The following is a 19,760-nucleotide window of genomic DNA, read 5'->3' on the forward strand; positions in this document are numbered from 1 at the left end:
TTCATAATTGTGGGGTAGTTGGGGAGTTTTGCTTTATTTTTTTTATCATTTGAAATGTCTAGTGTAGATGTCACATTCATTGCTTTGTTTTTATTGTTGGGCATTAAAGCACAATGTGGTGATTGGTTGAATTGATTGAAAATGTTATTAACAGTTGGCAGAATGGGTACAGTTCAAGGAAAAAAAGAGACTTTTACTTTTTTACAGGGGCGAATTGCAGTCGCCCGTAATCACTGCTGCCTTTGAGCAAGTCACCTGACTGATTAGCTCCAGTGGAGCCAATGTGGTTGTCCTGGGCAGCTGCCAGGAGTGAATGTGTGTACACTACAGTAGCTGTATGAATGTGAAGCAGCAGGGTGTTGCTGAGAACAAGCGTGTGCTTCCGGCGCAAGCATGTGTGCTTAGTGACTGCTCCTGGATAAATAAAAGGGTAAGAATAAGCAGAGGGTAATGCATTAGCTGAGAACAGTGTCCTAATGGAATTCTGTCCGCAGGCAGATCAGTATTTCAGTGTACTTTACTGAAATACACGCAAGATGAAAAAGTGGGCCTTTTTCTAGAGAGATGATGTATTGTTTACTCCTCAGGGGGAAATGTTCAGAATGATGGTTTTAAATGTTCTAGTTTAGTGATTATATGTATGTATATTAGGGTTGGCCAATATATCGGCAATGACATCGATATCGGCCGATATTAGTCATTTTTTAATTTATCGACATTGGTCCGATGTTAAAACGGCCCCAATATGAACAACCAATGATTGTTTGCTTCTGTCTAGCTGCTGCAGAAGTCCATGTCTGTCGGGTGTAGGATACTGTGATGTAATGTGCAGATTGTGCACACATGCGCTGTCACTGACAATCAATGGCAGCTGCTTACCACTGGTTATGCGCATCGTTTCAGTTGACAATAACAATTTAGTTATTGTCCCAACTCTGTTAGTTACACTACTCTGCAACCATCATTGGGACAACGATGTTTGTAATTGGGGGCTGGAGGAGGTTGGGTCACTTCTACGACACCATCAGAGTGTTTGACACGGAGACCAACTTCTGATTGAACCTTCTGCACAGCTTCTTCCAGAAAGTTGTAGGGGTTATTCAGCCCTTTTCTACAATGGAGAACGGCTACCATACCATCAATCATCTGTGGAAATTCAGTCCAGAGACCTCCTGGAAGAAGGTTGAGCCCAAGGGGGAAGGCCCACATATGTGACCTAATTTGACTGAGGGACTGCCATTGGATTTTTTGGAATTTTTGTTTTTTCATGTCATGTGAAAGCAGGGAATCAAAGCTTCAAATTCACATATTTATAATATTGACATTATTTGAGACATGCTTTATAGTATGTGAAGAGTCTGCCTGTGCTATTAACTCATTTTGGAGAAAAATGAAAAGCTGGAATTTGCGCGATGGCAGGCTCTCTGCTATCTGGTCAGATATGATGACTAAGATGTGCTGTTGCATGGGGGGAGATCGTATCATTATCTTTATAGGCCCGTACAGGTCAGTGAGAAAAACCACTGACCTGTATGTCTTAGACTTCAGTCCTATCTGAAGACGTTATGCAAACTAGAAGTTATGCAGTACGATCTGGAGCAGTTAGAACTCCCACACAAGTTGAGTTGAGTGGGAACTGGCAGCCATGTGTGGGGAAGGTGGCATGGAAAACAAACATGGGAGGCTGAGATGAGCAGTCAGGGCAGGCGGCAGGCGGCAGGCAGGCAAAAAGCAGGCAGTGGAACAGGTGAGCCGGGTGCTGAAGCAGAGTGGAAAGGTTTAAGTTGCAGGCAAGAATCGCTAACCTTATGAGTCACCGTTTGACTGATTTAAACCAGGAAGTCACTTTTAGAAACACCCTTATCTCTGCTTCTGTGTCAGTCCTCTTCCGCGTCGGCCAGCATGCTATTTTCAAAGAACGCTAACTATTGAACGGATTGTCGCTTTGCCATTTTCCCCCCGCTAAAGCACAGAGAAAGGCTCTGTGCATATTGGGGGATCGATCGTAGTAAAGATAAATATTCTGTAACTACTTAATGACTATCTTGTTTGGGGGTTCTCATGTTGTTGTTCATTGTGCTTATCGCTGTCAAATATTTGATCAAAATGGTATATAATGTCCTGGACCCGCCCAGTTATATTAAAGGACCTATAACATAAAATTCAACTTTTTCAATTTCTTTTGTGTTTTTGGGGCTCCCATATGTATTTTCTATCCCCAATATATATACCATTGCGTGGCACATCTATGCACGAAATGTCTTATGTTCACAGGCTTCTGTTTGCGGCCTAGAGGGCATCTGAGCATGTGCAGCACTACAAGTCTTACACCATATGCGTTTGGGAAACCCAGCCATGGACTGGTTATATCAGAGTGGTGATTGAGGCTCAAACCATTAGAAATAAGTTTGAGGTTAGACAAGTTAGACAATATTATATTAAATATTAAAAACAGTTTTAAAATGCATGTTATTTCTGCTTTAAACTTTGTGTATTGTTGGAGGAGATGAGGGCGTGGTGCAACAGGTGACCAAAGAAGGCGTTTGGATTAATTGCCACATTTGACGATTACATAATTGTGAGATCATTGGTCAATTAATTGTGCAGCCCTAGCTTAGAGTGGGACGTAGATGGTCTTAGCACTGAGATGCTCCCGTGAAAGCAAGCCCTGGGTTGTATTCCTGTTAAGAGATTGTTAATTCTAAAGGTCACTGCCCAGTCTGGTGGTTGCCTAGCAGCCTGGTGGCCAAGGTGCTCGCTCTCTCTCTGTCCCTTTCTTTCAAAGAGGTGAATAATGCAGCTCAACAAGGGCCTTTCTTCATCGGAAGTCCACAGCTAAAAATAGTATAATTATCTGCACTTTTTTTATTAGATTGCTGCCGGATTTTCTATGGAGAATAGAGCATGGCAAATCTGAATATTTGGCTTCAAAGTGTGCGCACAAAAGGAAAGCCTATTATTCAGGAAGCATTTTAATTCATTTTGAATGGTCTACTTTAGTTTGCACAATATAATACACCCACCTGATCTCATTATGCATAAAAAAGTCGCAACAAAAATTAATGAATCAAGTTAATTTGATAACTAAGTCTAAAATAGTGTGAACATATACAGCAAAACGACTGAGTAAGCTGAATAACCCTGATTTTAATCAAGATGATGATCGTACCTGTAACGCTAATGGCTCCGGCGTGTGTATCTGGACAAGCAGAACGTTGACGAGTGAGCAAACAATGTAGTCAGCCTGTCACAGTTGGTTTGGCACGGATTGAGGTCTCTCTGACACACACAAATGCATGCACAGAAGGTACAGTAGGAAGAGTTGTGTTTTCCGTTTTTTACGAAGAACCCACAACCTACATACATGTCTTTATTGCTGCTAACTTCCTAATTTTTGTATAGGAAATAATGTACTCTTGCCCACATGTACATGCATGTACATGAATCCAGACAAACACACATACGTAACTCTGTGTCCCTTATCAGACTCAATTGCCATAATCATGAGCCATGTGAATGTGTGTTGGGCTGTGGCTGGACTCGCCCATGCCTTACTAATGAGCCTGTGGCTGTAGCAGATGGTCTCTAGCCCTAATACATACATACAATACATGAGCACTCTACAGCATAGTGTACAATGGTCTGGAACATATGCACACTGCAAAAAAAGAAAAGAAACACCTATTTGCCAAGGCTAAATGTTTTTCTGTACCACTCCCTATTGTGGCCAATGGCCATATATAGATGCATGTGTTTTTTTGAATATGCAAGACGAGACATAAAAGACACACAAGGCATACGATAAAACAAAAACATCAACAGAAAAAACAGAATAAAAAAAATAGAAGAGGTCATGGGATGTACAGCAACAAGCAACAACAATATATATTACAGAATTTTGGACAGGAAAACAGGAAATACACAGCCGGAAATTCACTCCATATCCTCCCCCGCATGGTTATTTTCACTATTCATCATACAAGGGGTTAAGTTAAAACAAAACAATGAATAAGTTAAAATCATCCCTCAATGGGAAATCTTTCTTCAACGTTTTAAATAATTTTCTTGAACCAAATTAGGCAGATCGGTATCAGTGGAGTCTGTTGATTCAAGCACACAGACATATTTTGCGTACATTAATGTGAAATTTCTCTTAATTGGCAGATATACAGTATTTACTATGACTTTGGATTCAGTTAAAGTGCAAGTTAAACATCCTGTAAGGTGCAAGCGTTGTGCTTCTTTAGCTTTTGCTCTGTTATTTAGTGCAGTAAAATATATAGCCATTGAATGGGGAGTGCAGTTGTATTTCTTTACTGGCAAGAACATTGCAACTAATGCTGAACTAATTGGTTAGTTGCATCACATAATGCATCACATAATGTTTATTCTGTGTGTGTGTGTGTGTGTGTGTGTGTGTGTGTGTGTGTGTGTGTGTGTGTGTGTGTGTGTGTGTGTGTGTGTGTGTGTGTGTGTGTGTGTGTGTGTGTGTGTGTGTGTGTGTGTGTGTGTGTGTGTGTGTGTGTGTGTGTGTGTGTGTTAGATAGCATTAATATGGCAGTGATAATCAATTACATTCGATTACAGCGATGTGACTGGAAAAATGGTTCATGGTTAACAATTTTGCCAAAGTCTGTCACGGTATTTGCAACGTGTAAAAATACAGGAAGAAAATGAGCCTATGAAAAAGTAAATATATAGTATGATGATTAGAACAAGGCCCCGGCGATAGGACAGTTTAGTGATTGTTTCTGTCCAAGCTAGGGAATGCTGCTACATACAGTATGTGAGCAGTGAAGCCTGCATTCCTTAGGCTCGTGTTTTTCACAATGCCACTTGTTCACCTGCACTATGCAGCCCTAGTGATGAAGCAGAATGAATCACACATTTCATGGATGTTTTTGACTGGGGTAACGCAGGCGGCTGTCGCTGGCCAGTGCTCGAGGGCTGAGGCAGTCGAGGACTTCAAATATCTTAGGGCCTGGACTCACTGCTTCAACGGAACAGGACCTAAAGGTCCGGAGGGCACCTGCCTGAATGCCTTGCTATACTGTAGCTACAGTGGAGTCAGTACTGCTGTGACAAAATTAATCAATCAACAGTATATTTACTTAGTCATAGTTTTAGTCATCATGGCTTAGTTTTTATTTAGTTATGTAGTTTTTGTCAGTGTATTTTTCGTCATAGTATTAGTCGACGAAAACAACACTGCAGCTAACAACACTGAGCTCAAGACCCTGATGAGGCTAGATGGGAGAGTGTGGACTGTGGAGGGCAACGATTCAGGAGTCCCGAGTCGGTGTTGGCTAGACCACACTGTCACATCCAGTGTTGCCAACTCTCCAGTAACGGAAGTAGCTACTGGCTCTTCGGAAAGTCTCTAGAAGTCGCTAGGGGTGGTATATGCGCGCGCGAAGCGCCGCCCCTAGCGACTTTTTAGCGTCCCTAGCGACTTTTAGGCGCCCCTAGCAACGAAAATATGGAGCCAGCCCAGAACACCATTTCCTTGCTCTGTGCACATAACCGAGCCAAGGATGCCAGACGCGCCGAGCACTTTAGTGTTGCCAACTTAGCGGATTTGAGGCTGAGAGAGGGAAAATTAAGAAAAAGGAGGGTTTTATCTTTGGCGCCTACACGATTTGTCCCCAATTCACCAGAAAAAGTTGCTAGATTTGTCCCCAGAAGCTAATTCACTAATTCGCTAGGGGGGCCTGGAAAGAAGCTAAATCTAGTGACAAATCCGCTAAATTGGCAACACTGGTCACATTGCATCACATCGTATAGGGGACTCGAAATAATTTGCCCTTACAGTTGATTTTAACATTGAATGAGAAAATAACATTGAACCAGATGTTTTCTGCGCCTAGTAAATTGTTGTTTCTGTCCATCGGCCCGGTTTGGAGCCCTGCTTGGTAACAATGTTTTTTGTGTTCACTCACTGAGTTTTTCTTGGCCATCCACAATATTCCACTGTGTTAAGCTAAAATCGACAAGCCAGAGAAGTACACGTGTCAATTACCCGTCTAACTTATTGTCTCTTATCTTATCTCTAGCTTTATTTACCTCCTGTCTCACAAAGAGGTTTCTGTTCAGCTTCAGTGTTTAAATAACATAAAGCTGTCACACTTTTATTAGTGTGGTTGCCCTAAAGGGCAACCAGACTATTGTAATTGTAACACTTTATTCTTTATTTACCTGGATTAGTCTTTTGTTTGATGCACTACTCCACCCACTGTTTTGACTGTACGCACTTGAGCCATATCTCAAATTGACCGGCTGCATCGGGAAGGTAGTGCTTGTATTTTTTTAAGAGAAATGTTGTATAGTTTAATTGATATGAATTTATTAGTGAATAGAATTTCCCCATTGACATGAATGGGAAAATGCGATTTTTCGCATTTTCTCACATTCAAGTATTTTTTCCTCAGAGACTGTAAGCACTATAGTTACAAAACTTGGAGGGTAGGTTCATAATAATTACTAAAATTAATCAACTTATAATGTTATCGGTCGGCCTCATGGTGGCGCTATAACAGCCCACTTTACGTTTTGGCTTATAACTCTTGAACCGTAGGTCGTAAAATCAAATTATTTTTTCCCTGATTTCCTTGGGTCATGACGCATCTCCTCATATAGGCCACGCCCATTTGCGTCATGATAGATTTTCCGCCATTTTGAATTTTATCCAAAACACACTTTTGGCTCCTCCTCCTACATATGTTGTCCAAATCTCACAAAAATCGGCACACATGATCTCGGGACCCATCCGATTAAAACACCAACTGCAGAATTTTGGTAGTGCGTATCGTTCGGCCGTAATCGTCGTCCGAAGTTAGTAGGAGGGGCCTATATCACAAAAAATGCCATAAATCACGAACGAAATGTCCAATCCATCCCAAATTTGAATCACATGTCGCGGGTGGTTCAATCAACCAAGTACCAAAAGCAATTCTATTTTCATCCATAGGGGGCGCCGCAAATGCGAGAAATGTAACCGTTTGTCGCAAAAACATGATTTTTGGGGGGATAAATCCCCTCCGAATTACTTACGCATGATCGCAGGGGTGACGCGACATTGCAATTGGCTGGCAATATCAGTGGGAGGGGTATATGTAAGCCACTGCGGCAACCACACTTTGCAATTTTTTAAAATTGCGACCTTTCTAGTTACATTCTTTTTTCTTACAGCCATTAAGTATGATGCGGCCAAGGAGGAGCGCTACATTCAGGAGGCAAAACAGAAAGAGCTGCAACGCATCGAACAGGCCTTACAGATGGCTCTACGCAGAGGTGAGGAATTCTCACCCATAGCTTGAATACTGGCGACCAATGACCATTGGGCTCTAAGCACACAGAATAACTCTTCCTACTTCGGGGCCCTTCCCTTACCGATGATACTAATTAAGGCTCTGTTCCCTTTGGTGTACAGTGGTTCTCAAACCTTTTAATTTCAAGGACCCCCATAACTCTGAGAGTAGGGGTCCATTTGGTACCATTTGTACACTCTCAGAGTTGCACATCCCCTACGGGCCGGGGCCATTTGGAACCCACTCAAGGACACTTTGAGACCCACAGGTGTAGCAGAGAGTTTACAGTGAGCCAACATGCACAATAGCAGCCAGCACCCTGACTCTGTTTGACCAGAATGGAACAGAGCCTTCATTAGTATCATCGGTAACACCTGTGAAAGAAGTAGGGAAAATGGTGTGTGTGCATAGAGCCCATTGGCTCCGTTTTCTCTTCTCTTTCTGGTGCTGCATGTGTGGGGCAGCACGTCCCTCTTTTTGCTCTTTCCTCACCGCTGCCGCTTAATGCTGTTAAATCTCTTTTCTCGTCCATTAGTCCCCTATTAACTGTCCCAGTGTGACATGTCATCCTGTGCCCCAGTGCCCCCAGCACTCATATGATTACTTTCCATTGTTAATCAGCCCCACCAGCTCCATATCAGCACCCTGGATAATATGCCAGACAGGATATTTCAAAGGACTCTATTGTGCTTTCGATGTGCATTTCAGCTAATTGTTGTTGGTTATTAAAAATAGTCTATAGAAATAATCCATATTGACAGAAGTTTCACAAATGATCAAATATCCTGTAGAATAAAATTGTGAAGGTATTCTTTTAAACTTTTTAAGGTAAAATGTTTTTGTGTACGTTTTCAATGAAATGGCTATCATCCATGAAAGAAAAAAGAAATAATCTTTGGGTATTCCAGGCAGCACAGGGTGAGTAATTGTGCAGCATTTACTGTTGACCATTTATCACAGTTGTGGAACTCATAATGAATTCATAATCTTTGAATGCACTGTATGTCTAGCAGAGTGGCTCACAGCCTCAGCCTAAAGCAGTCTATGTCAGTGGTTCTCAACCAGTGGTCCGGAGACCACCAGTGGTCCTTGAGGGGGTTCCAGGTGGTCCCCAGTTAAATGATGGAGAGTTGGTAACCAAATGGACTTAACTCTTGCGAGTGTAAAATGAACATTCATCGTCTATCAATTAGAGAATGTAGAAGAATTGCTATTTTGATCCAATGTTTGCCCGTTATCTCTCCTATGGTACCACATCAACAAAATATTAAAAGTTTTGGGCCTGAGAGGCTAAATGTCATAAAATGGTGGCCCGTGTGGCTCAAACACTGAATAAATAATGGACCTTGATGTTGAAATGGGTTGAAAACCACTGGTCTATGTGAAGTGGTCTGTATGAATTCATCATTCTGTGATGTTTGCTTTATGCTGCCACGGGCCGGGTGACCGCTAGGCTCTCAAACAGGAGACTTTCTGTTTGACCTGGAGAGTGTTGTGTACAAGGAGCAACAGAACGGTAGGTACTGTCTGTTCCTCTGTACCTCTGGGCACTGGAAGAACATTAAAACACGCACGCACGCACGCACGCACACAAAATACCATGTTCTACCTGCCTCCATTGAGGCCTTTATAGTGACTAATATATATATATATATATATAGTGACTTGTATTAAAACGGTCAGCGACAGAATATGAAATGTGTGTACTATCATTATCATAGTGTGTTGTTAATATTGGAAATGTCTATGTAGTGTTTCGTTTTTGGAACCTGTTATGGTTAAGGTGTTGTGTGGTAGAACTGTATGATACTGTAGCTATTTCATGTTTTTTTGGGGGGGGCGACCCTTTTTTTTGTGTTTTGAAAAAAGCACTTGATTTAAATTCAGATTTTTGCACCAGAGTTCTGTCCAATTCTAATCTGCAGCTCTTAACAGTTAATAGTGGCTTCTCTCACCTTTTTTCTGGATTGCTGCAAATCTCGTGAAAAGATTATATTTTTATATATAACCCTTGAAGTGAGTTTGAGAATTGGGCCCAAAGGTTTGGCAAAAGGTTTTGTTGTACTGGTCAGTCACATTGTTGTTAGAATGCACATAGTAATGATAATTAATAGGCCTAACTTCAAGTAATTGGCACCTTTCATACATCACCAAGTGATGCACGATTTTTGCTCAAATGCACGCTGGGCACAATAGCAGCAATTTTGACGGATGTTCCGGGCCGACATTTCGGGCTATGCACTCTCTGCCTTATATTGTGACCAGGCTTTTCTCTTCGCAGATGAGTAAGCCTGGGACCGAGGCTAGCTCAAATGTGAATCTCGATTTTCCTCCACAAGGATTGAGATCACAATTCTCACACGATTCTCATTTTTCCGTGAAAATATTTATTAAAAAACATGACATGCCTTCCGCAGAGAGGAACACAGTTCCATAAGTGTGTGGTGGCACTTCATTTTGCGCTGATATTGGCATATTGGCCCTAGGGCTGATAACAGTTATCAGCAGTCACCCTTTTGGGCCCTTTATCACTCCCCTCACTCAAGGAAAATAAAAAACTGAATTTGTGAGAAATAAATATGGGAAATAGGTCTGGGGGGAAAAGTGTACTTTTCAAATAGAGAATGTAGGAGTCCAGAAATGTTGCTCTGTTTTTCTATGGGATTTCTGTGGTTGCCTGCCTTCTCTTCTAACACCTCTGTCTCCTTTTAATGCTGCGCTAGTCGTAAAAGGACATACAAAACATAAAAAGCACAAAAAAGTATTCCGGAAGTTGAAACGGCATGATCACAAACAAGGTAGGTGTCACGTTTTAATTTGATGGAACAGTGTTGCGTAGATGTGATGGATTGAATTACAGTTAAATAGAACTTTCAAAGAATGGCTTGGTTGTTGAGGCTGTCTACCCTGGTCCTAACCAGCCAGCAATTCTAAATACTAAAGATTTCTTATTCTTAAATTATGTTAATGTAATGTGATAGTATGCACTGTATTGCAAACAGAGAATTAAGCTGTGTATGTCCTTGAAAATATGTGTTTAGGTAGGCTTCCCCTTAAATTAGAATAGTTAGTCAACAAGCCAGGCTGACTGTGCAGATATACGATACGATACAACTTTATTGTCAGCTTGCACTGAAATTTGCTTTGCGTCCATGACGTCACCGTTCAAGAAACAGACAAGACATAGACGTACATTACAAAATGGTAGACATTACAGGACAAAAATCACAGAAACAATCAGGAACGAGAACATATCCACTGGTTTAGCGATTTTGGTTTAGAAGCAAGACAGACTGATGTACAAATGAGTTCTTTAGTCTGTTTTTCTTAAATGTAGGGACTCTAAACCGCCTCATGGAGGGCAACAGTTGATATTCATCATGATGTGAATCATCATCATTTCTAATTTCAGAAAAGCCACAAGATGACAAAAAGGACACCTTTGCTGAGAAGCTGGCAACACAAGTCATCAAAAACCTGCAAGTCAAGATCACCAGCATCCACATCAGATACGAGGACGATGTAAGTTCAGATTTCAGGCTGTATTGTACGTTTTACCTTTCAAAATAACTGAACTTTGTTGTTTTTTCTGTGTCTGTACGCCATTTGTGTTTAACCACATGAACCCTGGCATCCATATTCTGGGGCAAACATTAAGTGGAAATAGCAGGTCTACAGATCGTTTCCATCTGATTGGTGAGACCAATTATGGACCAATTATACGGCCCTAGTCAACTACGTGTATTAAGTGGTTAAAAATAAATAGTAATTGTCATGTTTTACTCAGTGATTGGGTAAGGTTAATAGTGGGGATTATTGAGGTGTCTACCAGTAGTGGCGGGATGGCTAACTGTCTTCTTTAAGAATAATGATGGTTGTTTAAACTATCGGCTCAAGTGGTTAAATCGATGGAGGGAGCGACACTTTTTCTTAACCTCCCTCGCACACACTACATACGTACAGCAGTGGTTCCCAAACTTTTACTTGCGTAAGCAGAGAACATCCTAATACACAGTCACTTAAAGGCAAGTAGCGACATTCTTGCTTTACTTAACAGAGGATATTCAGGTGATATAATTATTCAGAACCAGGCCTGGACTGGCCAGTTGACACACCGGGCAAACAATGTTGAAATCTCCCACGACTCATATATCAGTCTTTGGGAAACAATACTGTACAGTATAGCATATACAGCGTGTGTGTTACTGTTGCTTTTCCTTTTTCAGCTGTCAGACCCACAGCGACCCCTCTCCATGGGAGTTACCCTTGCAGAACTCAGTCTACAGGTGGGAGGCACGCACGCACGCACGCACGCACGCACGCACACACACACTTGTATTACTTACACTTACAGTATGGGAGGTCGTAGCTTAGTGGGTAGACACTAGAGAGACTGCCTGGTAATCAGACGATCACCACTTTGCATCTCAGCCCTCCTAGTGTTCATGGCACGCACGCACGCACGCACGCACGCACGCACACACACACACAGTTACACACAAGTTACATTGTGCACTGTGGACAACTTTAGTTTTTTTCAACCAAGGTTCATGTTTTAGGTTATTAGAGAAAGTAAAAGATGAATGTTATTTATTTTTCTTTCGTTTTAGTGATTTTAGCTATTTTTTACAGGGGGGCGGGGGTATTCGAACATGGGGCTACACATCTAGTAGGGTCTAGTAGAACTAAATTAAATAATAAAACAATAAATTGCTGTAAAATGTTGTAAAAATAATAATACTGTATTTAGCCCCATGTTCGAATGCCCCTGCCCCGCTAACAATAGCTAAAATCGCTAAAACGAAAGAAAGCAAAAAAAAAAAAATAACATTCATCTTTTACTTTCTCTAATAACAACCTAAAACATGAACCTTGGTTGAAAAAAACTAAACTTGTCTTTTAACATTGCCCATTTCAGTTGAATGATTTGAACTCTCTTTCAGACCGCTGACGAGAACTGGAAGCTCTGTATTCTGAATGAGGCAGCCAAGATCATCTATAAGGTAACATTTCTCAATGCTACGAAATCACTCACTTTAGTATTACAAAATAGGAACTCAATGTACACTAAGGAGTTGTACACTGCTGTAGATGCAGTACAAATAGTAAGTTGAAACCATGTTAATAATCATAATTAATAAAGTGGTGTTGTTTAGCATGTGGATGTGTAACATTTAGGCCTGCCACAATTATTACATAATTGCCTAATTGCAATTATTTGAGATAATCGCAATAATTTTTGCATAATTGTCGTTTCCATGTTGAAAAATATCCATATTATAAAAAGAGCAGATCTACAGTACAAGCTTACAACACATCACTTTGTGACTTGTAAGCTTGTAGATCAACTATTTACGCTATTTTGTGAATGTTTTGGAAAGAAAGAAATTATTAAAAAGTATTAAATGTTTTGAAGTTACTTGTCATATTTATCTGCCCTTTGCAATTTGTGATTACGAAACCTAAAAGGCAAACAGAAATACAAAATTGTAACATTCCATTGTTAACCACATGAACCCTGGCATGAACCTTGTGTGTGTGTGTGTGTGTGTGTGTGTGTGTGTGTGTGTGTGTGTGTGTGTGTGTGTGTGTGTGTGTGTGTGTGTGTGTGTGTGTGTGTGTGTGTGTGTGTGTGTGTGTGTGTGTGTGTGTGTGTGTGTGTGTGTGTGTGTGTGTGTGTGTGTGTGTGCACGCTTTCATGGTCCGTAGTTGGGTCGTTTGGAGTGTTTGTGTGCGTACTGGAATGTCAACAGCTCCATCTTTTATCGAGGCTCTTGGGAAGAGATTGTGGTGAGTTATCTATCTTATCTTTCTAATACTGTATAATCGCCTGAATCATATTTGAAGTTCTAAAAGATTACAGCTGACTTACACCGAGTGTGTGTGATATATGCACAGTCTGCGAAAATAATGCGTGTTGCTCCACTGTCTCCATTTGGGAGACAATATACGTGCATGTGGGGCTGCATATGCACGTAAAAAAATGGAACCGATCCTATTTTTGCAGCATGCGCTGTCTGGTGTAGGTGGTACCATCGACATACATTGAATCTTTCCAAACGCACTGTACGCGTGCAGTAAGGCCTCTTTCAGACGGAGACGGTCTCCAAAAACGGCAATGTCCCGTTGCGTTCTCATTTTTTATTGACCCTTTACACGAGAACGCACACTTTATGAAAACGCTATAATGTTGCTAGGTGGCGGTAACGGGCTGCCAAATAGACCAGTCACCCACGTATAAGAAGAAGAACCAGGTAGCTCCCCCTTCACGCAACCCTATCAGGGTTTTGAATGACGTTTCCAGCCGCGGCTGCCACCTATCACAAGGCATTTTATTTACATCATGGTTTTACATTCACCATCGCTGATGAGCAGCGCTTTGTAGGCGAGGAGGGAGGCTTGTTCAGGAACTCCATTATATGTGAACCCGGGCTTGTGGGTGCTGGTTCTGAGGCCCTATTAGAGTACTGCCTTGATAAAGCATCTGCGGCCGCATTCTGTCGGCCCGGCCGATAAACAATCTCGTAATCAAACCGGGCTAGTTCGGATACCCACCGCTGCTCCACAGCACCTAATCTTGCCGTCTGTAAATGACTCAGCGGGTTATTGTCTGTCAGGACCGTGAACTTATTACCAATTAAGTACTCCCGAAATGTATCTGTCACTGCCCATTTAAGGCCCAGCAACTCTAATTTCATGGAACTATAGTTCTCCATATTCCTTTCTGATGACCTTAATCCCCTACTGGCGTATGCCACCGGTCTCCTCCGGCCTTCTACTTCTTGAGACAACACCGCCCCAACTCTTGATGGCTGGCATCTATCTCCACCGTGAAGGGCTTGGTGAAGTCGGCGTATGCCAACACCGGAGCTGAGATTGACCTCTGCTTTAAGCCCTGAAACGCATCCTCACACGCAGGGCTCCAATGTTGAGCAAACAGGCGCGCCGGGAGCGGACGCCTATCTTTCTTTGGGGAACAAAGTGCAGAGAGTGCATGAATAGGCGTGGCCAAACTCACAAAGTTCTTCACAAAGCTCTGCATCAATGTAATAAACATATGCGCTGTGAGCCAACGTGAGCCATGATGTCATAAGTTTTGCGGATTCACCGTTTTGCCTGTTTACACGGAGAAGGGATAAAACGGCGTTCTCAAAGATTTCCACTCTGGAAGGTGTTTTCACTTTGTTGCGTTTTCACCTCCTGAAAACACCGTTCTCGTCTAAAGGGACACCAGCAAACGATACTTTATTTTGCCGTTTTCTATGAACACCGTTCTCGTGTAAAGACCACCTAAATTCCACGCACAAACACGCTCGATTTAGCTCGGCCGTTATACTGTGATTACAAAGTGTAGAATTAAAGTTATTACTGGACGATTTCATAATCTAACAACAAAAAGCTGTAGCTATGCAGTTCTGTACATGTATATATACACATTTTAGATTCAACTTTTATTTAGAATATATCTTGCCCTTGTCTAAATCAGTGGTTTTCAACCTTTTTCGTATCAAGGCCCATTATTTATTCGGTATTTGAGATTTTGAGCCACAGACCACCATTTGATGAGATTTAGCCTCTCAGACCCAAAACTTTGAATAATACAGTATTGTTGGATAATATTTTGTCCACAATTCCATGCTGTATTGATGTTGTACCATAAGAGAGATAACAGCTTGGCAAGTGTTGATCAAAATATAAATTATTCTACTAATTGTGTAGACTTCTTGTAAATTAAGTAATGCAGATGTAATTTAACTGAAAAGAAGCGTCCTCCCCAGAGAGCACTCTCAAGGACTACTGGTGGTCCCTGGACCACTGGTTGAATGAAAACCATTGGTCTAAATAAACAAAACATGATATTTAGAATAACATACAAAGACAGAGGAAAGAGGAAATAAAAGGTTAGAGCGGAAGGACAACTCGGCTCTCCAAATGTTTATCGAGCTACTTTACGAGCGGCTTTGCGATTATCATGTGTTTGATGCACTAATTGGTCAGTTATGGGTTGGGCTGGGTAGCTTTTATCACATTAAGGCCCTCATTTATCAACCGTGCGTACGCCAAAATATGGGTGTACGCCGAAATTACCGCAATTTTCGGCATTTATGATTTGCGCCAACGTTTGATTTTGAACTTGAGCCAAGACAAAAAACACGTCTGGTCGGGAGCTGTCGTACGCTTTGTCCTCACCTGTTTTTCTGTCGTAGAACAGCGGAGCAGCATTGTTTGACCAGCTGAGAGGCTGTCACAGGCATCTAAACATATGTATTCACTCCTAAAATGTTTATATAAAACTGTATAGGTATATATGGGCTAAATACATATAAGATGTGTCTTTGTGTCATATGAAATTAGGAGATTTCCAACTTTACAAGTAATTAAAATCGCGCAATTAAAAACAATGTTGCAAGTTAGATGCTTAAGCCATTTAAACAGTGTTTTGCATGAGCGCATACATGCGAGGATTTGGGCTGTCTGTGCTGAAATATTTCCATGACGGGACGTTGGAGAGTACTATAGGCTAGTGCAGTGCTGCAGCTGCGGAGAGTCCCAACGTGGGTAGCCTACTGTAGCCTATAATCTACAGCAGGCCGATGTCTTTCTGGAGTTACGGTATGTGCAATCTCCTCCTCGTTTAATAAACCCGACGCGTCGCTCGAATGCCAAATGTGTCGTGCCAGCGCAAGTGGGAACGCATCGGAGATAGTATAGGCTAACCCAGCCTGCAGCCCACCACCACCACCACCACTGTCCAGTGCATGCCACATGAGGCTACGGTTTTGGCTTCAATATTCATATAATTGATTTGACAGTTGACAGCCCAACCACTGCAGCGACTGCGAGGCAATTTAAATCGTCGAACGTGCTGGTCAGTTGATCACGGTGTCACGGACGGACCACAGTGATAGAGAGAGACAGACAGGACAGGAGGAGCACCTATGCAAAACAGCAGCGTGTGTGTGCCTATTTGTTATTTAATTCATGGTTCACAGGTTCAGGTTTTCGTTCACTAATATTTCTTGTTGTATATTAAATTAAAAATACTTTAATAATTGAATATACAACTAACAACACACAGTGACAGTTGCTTGCAAATTGCGATATGTGCGTGCATGCGTGCGGGGGGGGGTGAGGCGGACAGGGGGGAAGCGAAGCGAGAGGAGAAACAGACAGGGTAGGCTACAGCTTTATTTAATTCATGCAGGTTTATTTATTTAAGATACAACAAGTTGCAAGTTGCGTGTGCGTGCGTGCGTCTGTGTGTGTGTGTGTGTGTGTGTGTGTGTGTGTGTGTGTGTGTGTGTGTGTGTGTGTGTGTGTGTGTGTGTGTGTGTGTGTGTGTGTGTGTGTTTGTGTGTATGAGAGGGGGCAGAAAGGCAACTTATGCAAGCGAGGGGAACTTTATTTTTCCTGTAACCATGGTTTCCAGGTCGTATTGCAGTTGTTCATGTCGCAAAAACGAGGGCGAGGCTTGATTTCATAGGGCGTGCCAGATAGATTTCAGCCGTCACATTTATTAACGTCGGAACGAAATTAAGGAAGAAACAGCTGTCTGCGATCACTTTGTAAATGCCGACCCGACGTGGGTGTACTACGAATCCTACACTCGAATTTGGGGCAGATTTTACACTCGATTGATAAATGAGGGCCTATGTGCCAGTCAGAGATTTTTCCAAGTTGCATTTAGGACTGGGTTGGGATCGATACAGAAAAATCTATAGCCCCAGGACCAGCAGTTTCGTTATTGCAGGCTTGAATGGGTTTCAATAAAAATCGGACATGTGATGTGTGATCTGTGCTTACATATTATTTTGTAATTGAGATACAAAGTTGTGAAATCAGTTGCTTTGGTAACGACAACGCATTGACGTCAGCGTGTCAAAGGAAGTGTGGTTGAAGCAGCACAGTATCCTCATCTAGCTCAGTGACCACAGTATTCCGCCTGCTCCCTCCCAGCATGTGGCCTTCATGGTGACACTCCTACCGTCCATGATGTGACGTCATGGATAGGTTGGTTATCCTCATCTAGCTCAGTGACCACAGTATTCTGCCTGCTCCCTCCCAGCATGTGGCCTTCATGGTGACACTCCTACAGTATCCTCCTACAGTATCCTCATCTAGCTCAGTGACCACAGTGTTCCGCCTGCTCCCTCCCAGCATGTGGCCTTCATGGTGACACTCCTACAGTATCCTCCTACAGTATCCTCATCTAGCTCAGTGACCACAGTATTCCGCCTGCTCCCTCCCAGCATGTGGCCTTCATGGTGACACTCCTACAGTATCCTCCTACAGTATCCTCATCTAGCTCAGTGACCACAGTATTCCGCCTGCTCCCTCCCAGCATGTGGCCTTCATGGTGACACTCCTACAGTATCCTCCTACAGTATCCTCATCTAGCTCAGTGACCACAGTATTCCGCCTGCTCCCTCCCAGCATGTGGCCTTCATGGTGACACTCCTACAGTATCCTCCTACAGTATCCTCATCTAGCTCAGTGACCACAGTGTTCCGCCTGCTCCCTCCCAGCATGTGGCCTTCATGGTGACACTCCTACCGTCCATGATTAAAACTGGAAGAACCACAGAGGAAATGAGAACTGTGGGAAAACAAAGATTGGTCATACATGTATGAAAGCCTTTCATTCTAAAGGAGGGGAGGGGGGGGGGGGGCAAGAGAAAGCTGGACAAGGTGTGTGTACAAGCCTACAAGGTGAAATAATTCAGTGTATAACATTAGGTCGACCATAATCCTGACACTGGCAGTATTATGAATGTACAGTACATAGTCATGTTGCATTAAGGACCTTTTGGGTGGAAACATTGACTGAATGGTCTCATCTCTCAAATAATTAATTTGAGATCATCGAAATAAGTTTGTCAATCGGTTCCATGTTGAAAGATGTTCATACATTAAAATAGCTGAAATACAGTAGCAGATCAGCTATTTCCGCTTTTTTTAAGTATAAACTTGATAAAAAATGCCAATAATTTCAGTTATTTGTCATGTCTGCATTACGAAGCCTAAAAGCCAAACGGTAATGTAATTTGTATTCATATTAAATATTCCAATTTCCAATGCCAAAAACACAATTTAATGGTCAATCACAATTATTTGTGTGATTGTGTGAATTAATCGTCAACTTAAATGTGTAATGGTGACTGCCCTACTGTGTATATTAACGGGGCACCCCTTTTGCAAGCAGATCTTATTTTAATGATGGTTGGGTGACAAGAAACACTTTCCTGGGGTTTTTATGTAGGTTATTTGTGTTTTGAGATATTTTAGTGGACACTGGGCTCACTTCCTTCCTGGACTACAATTCCCATAATGCTTTGGTGCTCTTACTGAGACAACATGTAGTCCAGGAAGTAAGTGAGCCCAGTGTCATGGACACTTGGAAACACTAAAATATCTAAAAACACAAATTACCCACATAAAAACCCCAGGAAAGTGTTTCTTGTCTCCCAAACACCATTAAAATAATATCTGGTTGCAAAAGGGGTGAAGTGTCCCTTTAATTACCGACCGCACTATTTTAATTATATTGCAATAAATGCTTTGTTTGGGAAGGACCTCTCTATAAAGCGGTTAGGTTACCATTACTCCATCCATTGCATCTTGTCATCTGTCTGGCACTGGTGTGGATGTGGATTATGTGTTTACTATGCAGGGATAAGCCGTGGGAACACGCTCCCCAGCTCTTGTTTATGTGGCTAAATGTCAGAGTAGAAGAGTTGAAGTAAATATGGATCACCTTGTCACATGTTGTCAACATTGGAAAGTACATTGGAAACAACGGTTAGGCTCAACCATCTTTAGAGTTTGTAAACAACTTACTCATGGTGCTGCAAGACACTGACCTTTGGTTAAATCATGTCTGTACCAAATATATCCAGTAAACACCTTGTTTTGTTTTGAATAAAAGAAGGAAAGATCACAGGTTCAGTTCTGTATTGTGAAAATAGACTTGCACTTGCAAGTAGACGGTCAATAAATCATAATAATAATAATAACAATTATTATTATAATAATAATAATAGCTGGCGTTGCATAGCACGAATATGTTCGTAGATGGCGCAGTAAGAATGAAAAGTGTTTCCTGTCAACGTTATCAGATAACGTCTTAATTCCCAGAGCCTGCTAACAGCCTTTTCCAGTTCTATGTTATCCTGCTTTCAAAAATGAGTCATGCTTCAAAGACACAGAATGTAGGAGACAGAGAAAGGGGGTGACGTACATCACAGGTTTGGATTCAAATCACTGACATCATGGCAAGGGGATGTACAGTACATGGTTCGCACATGAGCCGGAAGAGCCACCGAATCTGCATTCTCACAAAGGATTTTGTTTAGATCACTTTTAACATGATGTCATATGGCAGCCAAATCTATGGACTTATATTGTTTGTTTAGAGCACTTTTGCATGGTAATGTTTAAGACTGAGACAAGGACT

The 19,760-nt window shown here is 41.9% G+C and overlaps 1 protein-coding gene across 4 annotated transcripts in view; it reads left to right on the plus strand.

The window, feature by feature from the left end:
• vps13c (vacuolar protein sorting 13 homolog C) overlaps nt 1-19,760 on the plus strand; it is a 101,224-nt gene that overhangs the window by 8,165 nt on the left and 73,299 nt on the right. For all 4 annotated transcript variants that reach the window (XM_079496876.1, XM_079496878.1, XM_079496877.1 and 1 more), the window contains 5 exons: nt 7,189-7,290; nt 10,720-10,829; nt 11,534-11,593; nt 12,251-12,310; nt 13,017-13,097. In XM_079496876.1, the coding sequence (XP_079353002.1) occupies nt 7,189-7,290; nt 10,720-10,829; nt 11,534-11,593; nt 12,251-12,310; nt 13,017-13,097 (413 nt within the window). The remainder of the gene's footprint in view (nt 1-7,188; nt 7,291-10,719; nt 10,830-11,533; nt 11,594-12,250; nt 12,311-13,016; nt 13,098-19,760) is intronic.

The sequence above is a fragment of the Electrona antarctica genome (genome assembly GCF_951216825.1).
Source record: "Electrona antarctica genome assembly, chromosome: 3".
Classification (NCBI taxonomy): Eukaryota; Metazoa; Chordata; class Actinopteri; order Myctophiformes; family Myctophidae; genus Electrona; species Electrona antarctica.